Genomic DNA, 13,642 nt, shown 5'->3' with positions numbered 1-13,642 from the left:
TGGGTCTGGGTGGATTGCACTTCGGAGGGTCAATGTGGACTTGTTGGGCTGAAGGGCCTGTTTCCATACTGTAGGGAATCTAATCTAAGTACGTACACAATTCCTTTGGAATGTTGTTATTAAATTTGCTTGCAGAACTCTGTCAATTTCTGTTTTTCTTACAATTCAACTTCGCGTTTACAATCCAACTTAATCTCTTCCATCTCACCACTGGCAGTGAGTGTGAGGAGCTTATGGCTTTTTTCATTAGAAAGCTGAAAATAATCTGGTTAGCTTCTCCTGCTGCTTCAATGCCTTCCACTTACCCTTAAGGACAAACTTGCCCAAATATTCTTAGCTGCCTTAGCCCTGAACTTCATTTTCTTTAGATTCCATTCCATTTTCTGCAAGACCCTTTTCAACTTTCCATTAGACCCAATTCCTGTTCTGTTCAAATAACAACCAAATCTCTTAACTACTCAGTTTCCCTTACGTTGTCTCAGGTTGGTTCATTTTATTTTATGGTTCCCCTTCCTCTGGGACTGACACATCTCCCTCAAATCTTCTATTCCCATCTTGCTGAAAGTAAACCTACTCTTCCCTGTACTGTACCTGCAAATTGACACTTATTTCCAACCTCTCTTCCCTCTCCTTGAACGTGTTGTTACATGCCAAATCTGTGCATGTACTTTCCACAACTCCAATCAGGTCTCCAACTATCCACATTACAGAAACAATCCTCCCTGAAGACTGTGATTGTGATAACTACCTCACCCATCTGCATCTGTCTGCAATTTGCATAATAATTGGCTGCACTGTCCTTCTCCAAAGCCTCTCTTTCACCTTCAAAGTTGTGGAACTGCCTTGATATGGTTCTATTCTTATCTGTCTTACCATAGGCAGACAATCACCTGGAATAAATTGTCTTTTTTTAAAAATTATTCCTTTATGGAATAAGTGTGTCGCTGGCTAGGCCAGCATTTATCACTCATCCCTAATTGCCCAGAAGGCAGTTAAGAATCAATCACATTGTTATGAAGTTTGGAGTTACGTGTAGGCCAGACCTGTAAGGATGGCAGGTTTCCTTCTCACCCTTCGGCCAGCTTTTTATTTTCCCTTTTTATTGAATACGTACCTCATCAGCTGGCATGGTAGGATTCAAACCCATGTCAGTAGAACATTGACTTGGGGTTCTGCATTACCAGTCCAGTGGCACTGTCACTGCACCCCTCCCAGTACCGAAAAGGGAAGGTGGCTGTTTTACCCTTGGAATTTGCCAAATATCTATCTTTGGGCCCTTCCTTCTGATGTTGTTCAGCGATACATGAAAACATATTTTAGATATCAGAATATCACTGATTTACTGGTGTCGCTCTTATTTATGTCTTGGGCCATATTTCTGAGGATGTTGAGTGATTTGAAGTCCACACAGAGTTGGCAAACCTACAGAATCCACACCTTGTCAAACTTTCTCTTTTTTGACCCAGTCTTGTTTGCAGCCTCTGCATTACGTTTCAATTGGTAGCTGTACCTTCATTTAACCAGGTCTTCCTGAACCCTTCTTCCCTAACCCTGCAATATTTTTCTTCTTCCCCACCACCCATTGATTGTTTTCTTTTCTCTGATTAGAACTCTGTGGCAAGCCTTGGGATGCTTTTGTATGTTAAAGTTGGTGTATAATTATGTGTTAATAAAGAGATTTGATGTGCTGATAATGTCTCCTTTTATGCTATATAACTGTATGACTGTATTCGAAGCTGTTGTAGTAGTATTTTGTGGTGGACTCTCTTGTGTTAATTTGTTTTGAAATTACTTCAAAAGATATGGCAATGTAGAGGCACGTTGGAAATTGATCCCTGTTCACATGTAGGCCACGTTTTTCCAAAGCGTGCACCTTATGCACGGCCAAATTTCCTCCAGAACACTGTGCGAGCAGCTGAGGTGTGGATGGATGAATACAAAGTACACTTTTATTACCGGAATCCTCCAGCGAAAAAGGTACTGGGTGATGAGGTTTGTGTTTTGCATCTTTAACTTACAATAGAATCTGCTTTATCTGCCTTCACAGACATAGGAACAGAGGCAAGTGGAATATAGATAACAAAAACAATGTCTGTTCATTCACCAAGTAAGGTTGAGATTTTGTTCCAATACATTATACCTGTTAATCGTAGGTGAATAATGAAGGTTCCATTATATTTAAGCAGATATAATTATCCTTGCTTTAAAATAGTAAAGTTGAATGTCAGATCTTACATAGTTTATGAGGATGTATTTATGAAGGTTTCTTAAGTTACAGAAATCATGACTTTGAAAATTACAATCATGTTTGACAGACTAATGGAAGGAGATAGTTCTTTCCAGTTCAATCCTTCATGGCCGCTGTAAAGAACAGGATGCTGAAGGCAGATTAGAATTACTTGTGTTTTTTGGCGGTTGGTAATATTTCCATGTTCAGTAATTTTGTTCTAAAATTGGCACCATTCAACTGAACTGCTGTTGAATTGATAACTCATCCATTTAGCTCAGTTGACATCAGGTTTGCTGTGCAGGGTGATGCCAATAGTGTGGGTTCAATTCCTGCATCAGATAAGGTTACCATAAAGGACTATACTTCTCAAACTCTCACTTTGTCTGAGGTGTTGTGACCCTCAGGGTAAGCTGTGACCAGCTGTGACTGAATGAGAGAACAGCCCTATGGTCTGGTAAGACTATGGCAATTATACCTTTACCTAATCTATGTGCTATGCAACCAGGAATGTGACACTGAATTAGTTCTTGATTTATTGTGGGGTTGTACAGCAGGATGGCTGAGGAGCCTCATGCTTAGAGGATGAATTTGGACAATATCTGCATCTAGCCACAGCGTTGCACCCTTAATACTTTGAACTGGTTGAACAAGTTAAAGAATCATACATAGTCACAATCATAGTGGCAGTAACGAGGGAATGATTTGGATCAGGTTCGAAAACTGTGAGGTTATTTCAGACCAGTCAACCTTGTAAAGTTCTCTTTGCTCCACCAAAATTTAAAAATGCTTTCTAATCTGGCAGACATACCACTAAGTACAACTTTATCACCCAACATTCCAGACTCCTTCATCATTTATCCTTGGGTGTAACCGCTGAGTGTTTGAATGCTGAGTGAAGCAGAAGTAAACAATCAGGCTGAGATTATGAATGGCTCACTATAAAGGGTTTCGTTTATTCCAGGAAAAGTATGGAGATATTTCTGAAAGAAAGCTACTCCGAGATCGTTTACAGTGCAACAATTTCAGCTGGTATTTGAAGAACGTATACCCCGAATTGCATGTACCTGAGGATCGTCCTAATTGGCATGGAGCAGTAAGCAGATGTGTCAATTCTCTCTCTGTCCCCTCACAATCCCCCCCACCCCACTCCAAAAACACAGTTACTGCATTATTTGAAGAGAAAATTAACTTTCTCAGCTGAAGGGCAGTTTCTACTTCTTGGTAACAAAAGTTTTAAGTGATCCATAAAAAGGCTGGGAATGGGACTGAGTACAGCTCACTCACCGATCTAATGCAAGCATGATGCGCTGACTCACCTGTCTTGCTGTAAAAGGAGGAGTTTTAGTTTTAAAAATATCAGGAACTTGGCGAAGAGCATAAAACTTAACTTGGAAACAATTTGAGTGATGCACATACTCACTCGCGTACCTCACTCACTCGCATACTTCACTGACAGACTTACTTACTTGTTCTTTCCCTGCACTCTTTAGTATTCTTTATTTCGAGCAACTCCTTAACTTCTCAGTCTGAACCAAACTGTTTACAACATGGTGTCTTGTTTGGTTCCTACATTGAACTTTCAATCTATATCCTCACCATCCCAAAGTTCTCCAACTTCCACCTCTGTTACAAAGCATTGCATCATTGTAAAATGTCAATGCTGCACCAGCTTTAGTTTTATATTGTTGAAAGGACATCTGATTTAAAACTTTTAATATTTACTGTGCTGTATCATTGGATTGCTACCATCCACTTACAATCAAATCTGTAAATGGATCTAATGTTTCTTTTACTGGATTGTTTTTAATACTATTTTTTCCAGATTCGCAGTGTTGGAATTCCTTCTGAATGTCTGGATTACAATGCACCAGAACATAGTCCTGTTGGAGCACAGTTATCTTTGTTTGGTTGCCATGGTCAGGGAGGTAATCAGGTGAGTGCTCTAGTTTTTTGGGACTTTTTTTCAGTTTCGTTTGGTAGAGCAAACTATGTCGCGTACGTTTTAAATTGTTTAGTTTTGTGGCCTTTTAAAATAACGGTGATCCACAGTACAGGCAAACACAGGATGTAAAATAAAAATAAATGTTGCAGCTTTAATTTGAGATAATACTGGCAGTAATAGGGGACGTGATGCAACTTCAGTAAAAATGCGATTTGATAGTACTTTGGGAGAAATGAAGGAGTATTGATAAATTGATGAGCTGTAATCATGTTTTTAAAAGGCATGATCAATAAAAGTACTTTGCTACTTTGCACCATGAACCAATATCAATTACTTTTGCTGAGATGTCCTTTGCACCTATGGTTGGCTAGATTGCCTACAGGGAAAGCATTCCATTGAGCATATTGATCGAATTTAACTGTTACTGTGTAGAGTTTTGAATAGAGTAGCAATGTTCAATCATGAAAGCACTCTACAGTGCTTTTCTACAATTTTGGGGCAATGAGATCAAAGACTATATTTGGGACTCGATATAAGCTGGAGTTTCAAATTGATTAAGTTGGATTAATTCTTCAACTGATCCTAAAGACAAAATGCAACATTTTCTTTGATAACCTTGAATGATTGTACATTGCTATTTACATGGTTTGTTTTACCATCATGTTGAGCTAAAATATTACCTGAAAATCACTCTTTAGTTTGACAACAACTAAAGTTTGAGTGGGTAAGATTTCTATTGGTGAGATTAGCTCATGCAATGTCAGCTAGTTGACAGCTTCCCAAAGACCCACCGATGAAATTAATAACCACTGGAATCGAAGTATTACTATACATTAACTTGTCTAATCCCTGCTGGAATTTCTTATTTGCTGGAATACGATGTGTTCTGATATATATCCTAAAATTACTGGATTTTCCTTTTAATCTAATTTGCCATTTACTCTGCTTTCATGTCCTCCATAATGGCCCCCCATGATGTATGTAAAATTTAGTCATATTGCGGTTGCTGTTAGTTATGAGCACCTTCCCTCAGATCATTAATTAATCCTATCTGTCAAGTATGTCAAGTATGAAAGAGGGAGAACTTCAAACTAATTTTTAGGTTGATGTGACAGGAAAGTATCCTTTAGTAGCTATCTTTCAAGTGTGAAGTTGGCTGCTTTAAGGAAGTGTTTCAGAATCTTGTCAAGCTCCCTTTTGAACGTGCACATTGGAAATTTGACTGGGATCTTCAAATCGCTGTTCAAATGTGCCACGTTCCAACAAAGTTAATGGAGATTAACTGAGCGTTGTGAAATAGTCATGTATGTTTTACATGGTGATACTGTTCACTGCAGAATGATAGATATCATTAACCACTGTAAACCAAAATTAAGTCTAAATGTTAAGAGCCTAGGTCAGATACTGCAATTTCAGTATTACATTTTTAATAATTCTACTGATTTATATAAAGGATTTCTGGTGAGTGTTATTTTACTAAAGCAATTGATTTTATTACTTTCAGAACACATTTGATACATAACATTTTCTTATTTAAAAACAGTATTTTGAATATACATCTAAAGGGGAAATTCGATTTAATTCTGTGACTGAACTGTGTGCAGAAGTGAATGATGGACAGAATTCCATTGGAATGAAATACTGCCCATTAGACGGCTCCCCTGTACCAGAGTCTATTACATGGGAATTTAAGCAGGTACGTAACTGAAACATGACTATAAAACAAAACAAGTCGAGAGGAAAATCATGTGCCCCTTTCTGTAATATTTCTCTAATCTATGTATCTCTATATGTCACTCTTATTGGTTGTATTTTTTGTTCTTTATGGTCCCCGCTGCCAGTTTGATTGAAAGAGAGCACATTTCTGCACATGTGCACATATGTAGGAGACAGCATAATTATTTTCTAATTTTTTATTTATTTGTTCATGAATTGTGAGATTTGCTGACAAGGCCAGCGTTTATTGTCCCATCCCTATTTGCTTCTGAGTAGCTTGTGGTAAAGCAATTTTGTGAACTCCTGCAGTCCAGGTCTAGGTGTATTTACAGTGCTGTTATGGAGAAAGGTCCAGAAGTTTGATATGGTGATATTGTTCCAACTTAAGATCCTATGGGACTTGGGTGCTTTAAGTCAGTGGTGTTCCTCTACAGTTGTAGTCTTTGTTCTTCTAGGTGTTGGTGGTTGCAGGTTTGGAAGGTACTCCAGAGGAGGCTTAACTATTTTGCTATTGCTGTTGTGGATCTTCTAGTTGGTACATATTTCTGCCACTGTGCGCAAGTGGGGTAAATGAATATTTAAGGTGGTCGATGGATGCCAGTTAAATGGGTTGCTTCGTCCTTAATGGTATTCAGCTTCTATAGTGTTGTTGAAGCTGCCATTGTTCAGGCAAGTGGTGAGTATTCTAATACACTCCTGGCCTTGCATTTTGAATATGGTTGATAGGTTTTGGAAAGTTAAAAAGGAATTACTTGTCCCAGATTTCTCAGCCTCTAACCTGCTTGTTTAACATGGCTGATCCAGTTAAAGTTCTGGTCAATGGGAATCCCTCAGATGTTGGTGAATCTAACGATAGTAAAGCTATTAAATGTTAATGGTACTGGTTAAGCTCTCTTCTGTTCTTAAAGATAGTTATTGCTTGCCACTTGGGCTGGTTGGTGACATCTCACAAGCCCTGGGATGTTTCTTAGTTCCTGTTCCTAGTTGGCAGACTGCTTTATTATTGAAAAAATTGCAAACAGTACTGAATACTCTGTGCAATTATTGAAAGACACTTCGGCTTCGAACCTTACAATGGAAGACAAGTCATTGATGAAGATGGTTAGAACCCACACACTGCTCTGAGATGCTCCTGCAGCTATGTTCAGCCGCAGGATGTTGGGCCAGCATTTACAGTTCCTTTGAAAGGTGGTGATCAACATTCCCTCTAAGCTGTGCACATGTGCAGCTAAGTGAGGTTCCATGCCTGGTGATAGATGTCTGCTCACCAATTGTGGCATTGACATGCTGTTCTGGAGTTGTGATGAACTGCCTTCTTAAATTTCTGAAGTCCATTTGGTGTAGTTACACCCACAAAGCCATGAGGGAGGGGGTTGCAGGGTTTTATTCCAGTGATACTGAAGAAATGGTGATATATTTTCACATGTGAATGCTTACTGGCTGAAAATGGAATCTTCTACCTGGTGATGATCCCATGTATCTGTTAGCCTTGGCTTTCCATGTGGTAGTGGCTGTGGGTTTGGAAGGTGCTTTCCAAGGACTGTTGGTGAAATTCTGCAGTGCCTCTTGTAGATAGTCCACTCTGATGCTACTGAGTATCAATGTTGGAGGGCCTGAATGTTTGTGGATGTGGTGTCACTCAAGAAAACTGCTTTCCCCTGATGGTGTCAGGCTTATGTATTATTGGAAATGCAATTATCCAGGGAAATGGGAAGTATTCCATCACACTCCTGACTTGTGCCTTATAGATTGTATACAGGCTTTCGGGAGTGAGGAGATGAGTTACTTGCTGCAGTATTCCTAGCATCTGATATGTTTTTGTAGCCAGTACTTATTTGGCTAGTCCCATTGAGTTTCTGCTCAATGGTAGTATGCTTGATGTTAATTATGGGGATTGAGTGATTGGTGATACTATTGATTGCAAAGGGGCAATGGTTAGATTGTCTGTTGTTGGAGATAGTCAGTCATTATCTGTCACTTGTGTAGCACAAATGTTACTCTCACTTGTCAGACCAAACCTGGTTATTATCCAGCACTTGCATTTGGACATTGACTGTTTCAGTATATGAGGAGTCATGAATGTGCTGAACATTGTGCAGTCATCACCTAACATCCCCACTTCTGATCTTATGACGGAGGGATGGTCATTGATGAAGCAGCTGAAGATGGTTGGGCCTAGGACACTACCCTGAGGTGCTTCTGCAGAGATGTCCTGTAGCTGAAATGACTGACCTCCAACAACGACAACCACCTTCCTTTGAGCCAGTAATGGCTCCAACCAGTGAGAGTTTGCACACTGATATGCATTGATTCTAGCTTTGCTAGAAATCCTTGGTGCTACACTTGGTTAAACGTAGCCTTGATATCAAAGGCAATGACTCTCAACACAAGGTTGGTGTGGACGTGTTGGGCCGAATGGCTTGTTTCTACACAGTTGGGATTCTATGATTCTATGATCTCTGGAATTGAACCAAGGTTGTAATGAGGTCAGGAGCTGAGTGGTCCTGGCGGTACCCAAACTGAGTGTCAGTTAGAAAGTTATTGCTCGGAATATCCTGCTTGATAGCACTGTTTAGGACACCTTCCATCACTTCAGATGGGTAGTAATTGACCGGGTTTGACTTGTCCTGCATTTTGATTACGGGAAGTACCTGTGTAATTTTCCACATGGTCACAGTTGGAAGTGCCACATGGTAACACTGGTAATGATATCTTCCTCACCTTGCTGTTGATTGAGAGTAGAGTAATGGAATGGTAATTGCTATAATTGGTTTATCCTGCTTTTTTTGCGGTCAGGACCTATTTGGGCTATTTCTCATAATATCATATAGTTACTGGTGTTGTAATTGTGCGGGAACACTTTGGCAATGTGCATGGTTAGCTGTGAAGAAGAAATTGTTTTCAATATACCAGTCAGGATGTTGGCAGGGTGTAGAGCTTTGATTGATCCAGTACCTTCAGCCATTTTATGATATCATGTGAAACGGATTGATATGACTTATGACTGGCATCCATGAATCTTGGGAATCTGAAGAGGAGGCTGACTGCAGATGGAATCACCAGACAAACAGACAAATCATGGGATGAAGTATTTTTCTTTCAGTCAGTTTATGAATTTCAAGATATAGTTCCATCCAGGAGGTCTTTGAATAATGTAATATTCCTGGAAGCTGAGTTGCAAGGCAACTTCGTACATGAACACACTGCAAAATACCATACAGATGTGGCACAAATTAGTTTGTCTTGCAAAGCGATTCAGTGAATCAGTTTATTGTGCTTTGTGAGTCAGAAAAAATGGCTTAACTAATGCCAGATTATTTGATCAATGAAAATTTTGTGTCTATGTTTCATTCATTTTCCCTAAAATTTGAGATGCTTTGCTTCAAGATGAAGATGAAGATGAATGAAGAACTGCATCTCTCTGTTAAGGCATTCCACCAAATCTGAAAGGCTATTTGTGAAAGTTGGCCAAGAATGTTTGGCTATGTTTTGAAAAAATCTTTGTCCTACTTTTGGATGGCATTCAAACATAATGTAAGCTTTCAAAATTCTTGTGCAAAAATATGGGGCTGTAGAGGTGAAACAGGAAAGGACAAACTTGCATTTATTTTGTACATTATCCACATATCTCTCCTCACCTTGGTGGAAGTGCAATGACTTATGTATGCAGATATTTAAATAGTATTGGAAACAATGGCTTTTTATTATTGGTTGAGAAAGGAGTACTGGTCAGTTCATCAGAAGAATTGCTTGCTGTTTTTCATTGTTTTGAGGTACCTTCCTGTTCTACTTAGTTTGAATCGCTTATCCATTATAATCAGAGTCTAATCCCTCTCCTATTTTGAATACATTAATCATATCTTCTCAAGCCATTGCTATTTCAGCTTCCTAAGCTCCAGCAAGAACCTTAGTGCAGTTAAGCTACATATACAAGAACCTGAGTAAGGCATTCAACTCACAAGGCTGTTGAATTATTTATGATAATAGAAATTACAGAATATTGGTTTCGGAATTCTGTCTGCTCATTTAATACCAGGACTTGCATGGATGGAAACAGTTTTTACAAAAAAAACTGAAAGATGAAGTTAAAAGGCTTCATCGATTGCCTGACCCATAAATGTTGGCTGAGTTTTATGAAACTCACACAGATTAGACCAAATATAGGCTAAACTGAAATTAACATTTTCTCTGAGGACAATTAAATTGGTCAGTCACCCTCCATGGGGAGCATGAGAAGGTCAACATCTCCTATTTGATTTGCACTATATGGGAATGTTTGCATATTGGAGCTGAAACATCTGTTATCGCCTACCTCCATAGGCGTGGAATGTACAAACAGCTAATATTTTGACGAGCTTTTTTGACAGATCAAGAGAAATGAGATTCGGAATGGACAACTGATCTCTCTTCCTCCAATAAGAAAAGTGCCTGTTTGACAGCACTGATTGAAAGGAAGATCAGAAAACTAAGACCTCTTAAAAAAAAAGTAAAATTCACTAATACTGACTGCATCTAAAAAAACCAACTAACCAACCTTAAGTCTCAGATTGAAATCTTGATTCTTGAGGACATTCAAAGGATTCTGAACCAAACATATTCTTTATACATTCATTTGTATTCATCCCTATTCCTTTTCAAATTTGTACTTGAGTGTGTACGTGCCTGAGTGACTGCATGCAGGTGTATGCTTGTTCTTCTTTTTATTTTTCTTGGGGTTTGGCGGTAATAAATTTGCTCTTTCTTTAAATCTCAAAAAACTTTGTTATACCAACTGAAGAGGCTGAAAAGAGGGAAGATGGTTCACCCTTTCTCACTGAACACTTTGTTCAGTTTAGTCTATAGAACAACAACTAGTGGAAAAGCTGTAGAGGAACAAGCCTGTAGGGAAATTACAGAAAAATATCAGCATCATAGAGTAATTATAAAGTGGGGCTTCAATTACCCAAATGTGGTTTTGGAAATTTCAGTTGATCAAACAATGACTCCTTACGTAATGAGTCTTAATTTAACTACTTTGCGTGGGGGAAAAAGTGTTTTTCTGATTTCCCTTCTGAATACCGTTGCTCTCATTTTAAGATTGAATCCTCCTGTTTTGGATCGCCCCACCAGAGGAACAGGTTTCTCCTCCTATTAAATACTTGCATCACTTTCAATAACTCCATTAGGATACCTCTCAATCATTTAAACTCATCATTTTCTTCTGAATTTGTTCTAAGATCCATATTCTACCTGTGGCCTGGCCTGCATAGAAAATGACAATGTTTCGTGATATATTAATACATATCACATATTAACACCTTACTTGTCTTCAGATTTTTGACGTACACTAATGGAGTTTTACTTTGTGCTTCTCCTTAACTGGCAGAATTTCATATTGATGTTGGTAGAACTGGAAAAGTGTTTAGTTCCAGCCTTAATGTCCCATGGTAAAGCTGAACAATGTTGGTATGGTGAAACTTGTATGTATATTATATGTAATAACTGCATTGTTTATTTACAGAACGGAATGATTTTCCATCCAAAATCGAACAAGTGCATTACTTCCTATTATACAGCTGAAGGACGGATGGATGTTGAAATGAGAATTTGCAATTCACAGGACAATAATCAAATCTGGCATTTTGAATAGGGCTATTCACAATTTTCCAGAGTAAACAGTAATGCTTTGACTTAAGTAATTGTCAAAGAGAAATCAATGCTAAGTGAAGTTAAAATTTAATGCATTGAAGCAAAGTGCAATTTGTATCACCATGGTGCCTAAAACATTGATGGAAAGCATCAAGGGGTGGGTGAGGTGGAGGGGATAGCTTGAGTGAATGTAGATTTTTGTCCATTTTTGAATGCCAGACATTATGAGGTCTTTGTTCATGATGATTTATTCATGGCTCTCTGTCTGGATATTTGGTTTCTTTGCCCTTCCTTGATCACTGTATCAGATAACTAAAACTAATCAAACTGCTTTTTGGACTTGAATGGGTCCCTGTTGCTTTGTGATTTGTACAGTCTTGCATAGTTTACTTTTCTGTTATTTTTAAAAGGGAAAAAAGATTGCAGGCTTCAATCGAGACAAAATGAAACAATTCATGGTTTCAGAATGTGAGGAGAAATTTTAGATGTAAAATTTTTGCTTGTGAAATGCAGTTTAAAACAAATGCTATTTTAAAATAGAAACTGTATAAGGGATAAATGATTGTTAAAGCGCTTATAATGCAGGAACAAAGGGATGGAAAACTTGTGTGGATATAAGAAATGCATGAAATAAACTACTGTCTTTTTAGAATTATATATAAATAAATTATTATTTTTTTAAAATTTGTTTTTGTGCTGAATACCAAAGCAAAATGCCTTGGATGCTGCAAATCTGTTTTCATGCACAGATGTTGGCATACCTGCTGAGTATTTTGAGCATTTTCTCTTCCTGTTTTAAAGAATGAAATAGGTTTTTATTGATACATTTATATCGTGTTGAATTATTTAATTTAAGGGCTAGTTTCAATCTAAAGTCTAGTCTGTCCTTCAATTTAGCAATTAACTAAAGATTGTACTATTGATTGGGTGCAGCTTTAAAACAAGAATTTACAGGTACTGTACAGCACTGAAGCTAGTTAATTAGACAACTGGTTTTATCCAGTTCCAGAAGTTTCAGAGTTAGGGGCTATGAAAAGAGGGTTCCTTCAGGGCTGCCTTGCCTGTACTGGAATGCTACTTCATTGCAGCAGAGTGTAACTGGAGTTTGATGAAACATGGAGTTGGGTGGGGGGGGTGGGGGGGGGGGGGGGGGGGGGTGTTGGTCAGTCCATCTTTTTTAATCATTGCTGAGTACTTTTTCTCTTTAATATCCAAATCGGGTCTTTAGTGAATTTGGGACATCAGAGGAAAGAGGAGCCAGCTGGGGTGGATGCAGGGACTGAGCAGGAAGTAAAAAATTGAGGTTGAGGCTCCAGGCCTACTCACTTAGCAGTGCAAGCCCGGAAAGAGAGAGAGAGCGGAACCAATGAGGGAGGACACTTAGGGATCAGAAACAGTGGAGGGAGAAAAAGTGACATTACAGGAAAAGTTGTAAGCCACTGTAGCTGCAAATTTCAATACTTACCTTTAATCCGAAAGGAATTTAAAATAAGTTTGAGAAATATTTTAGATTAAAAAATTAAAGACTGGTAGGAAATGTAAATATACAATAAAAACTAAAAAATTACTTAAGATATGCAGGGCCAGGTGATGTGTTGTACCTGCATGATGTGTGAGCTGGTGGACCTCATTGTGGTTCAGAGTGACCACATCTGTAACAAGTGTTGGTTGCTTAAGGATATGAGATCAGAAGTGATGAGCTGGAAGTCTGTGGCACTTCAGGGAGGGGGATAATTACCTGGATGCTGTATTTCAGGACAGCCATACCCTGTAGGTAAGTACTTCAAATTTGGCCGAAGATCAGGGACAGGAGGATGTGACTGTAAGTGAGGCAGATCAAGAGATTCTGAATTTAGCATTGGAGGAGCCTCAGATCTTGACCTTGAGCAACAGGTATGAGTACTTTTTTTTAATTCACTCATGGGATGTTGGTGTTGCTAGAACAGCTAGCATTTATTTTCTGTCCCTAGTTGCCCTAGAGAAGGTGGTGGTGAACTGAAGGCCATTGTGGGTTTACCTAAAGTATATTGGACTGCTGCAATTCAAGAGGCAGTTCATCACCACCATCTCAAGACCATCTGGAAAGGGCAATAAATACTGGCCAATCAGAGATTTCTCATCCAATG

At 38.7% G+C, this 13,642-nt stretch overlaps 1 protein-coding gene across 5 annotated transcripts in view; it reads left to right on the top strand.

The window, feature by feature from the left end:
* galnt4 (polypeptide N-acetylgalactosaminyltransferase 4) overlaps positions 1-12,200 on the top strand; it is a 35,929-nt gene extending 23,729 nt beyond the window's left edge. For all 5 annotated transcript variants that reach the window (XM_043689964.2, XM_043689961.2, XM_043689962.2 and 2 more), the window contains 5 exons: positions 1,801-1,977; positions 3,192-3,323; positions 4,053-4,163; positions 5,716-5,868; positions 11,389-12,200. In XM_043689964.2, the coding sequence (XP_043545899.1) occupies positions 1,801-1,977; positions 3,192-3,323; positions 4,053-4,163; positions 5,716-5,868; positions 11,389-11,517 (702 nt within the window). In that variant the 3' untranslated portion in view covers positions 11,518-12,200. The remainder of the gene's footprint in view (positions 1-1,800; positions 1,978-3,191; positions 3,324-4,052; positions 4,164-5,715; positions 5,869-11,388) is intronic.
* Positions 12,201-13,642: the final 1,442 nt, after the last annotated feature.

This window comes from Chiloscyllium plagiosum, unplaced genomic scaffold (genome assembly GCF_037043375.1).
Source record: "Chiloscyllium plagiosum isolate Xiang-an unplaced genomic scaffold, Cpla_swu_hap1 HiC_scaffold_5, whole genome shotgun sequence".
Taxonomy (NCBI): Eukaryota; Metazoa; Chordata; class Chondrichthyes; order Orectolobiformes; family Hemiscylliidae; genus Chiloscyllium; species Chiloscyllium plagiosum.
The sequence above is the reverse complement of the archived record's forward strand: the minus strand, read 5'-3'. Positions and strand labels throughout refer to the sequence as shown.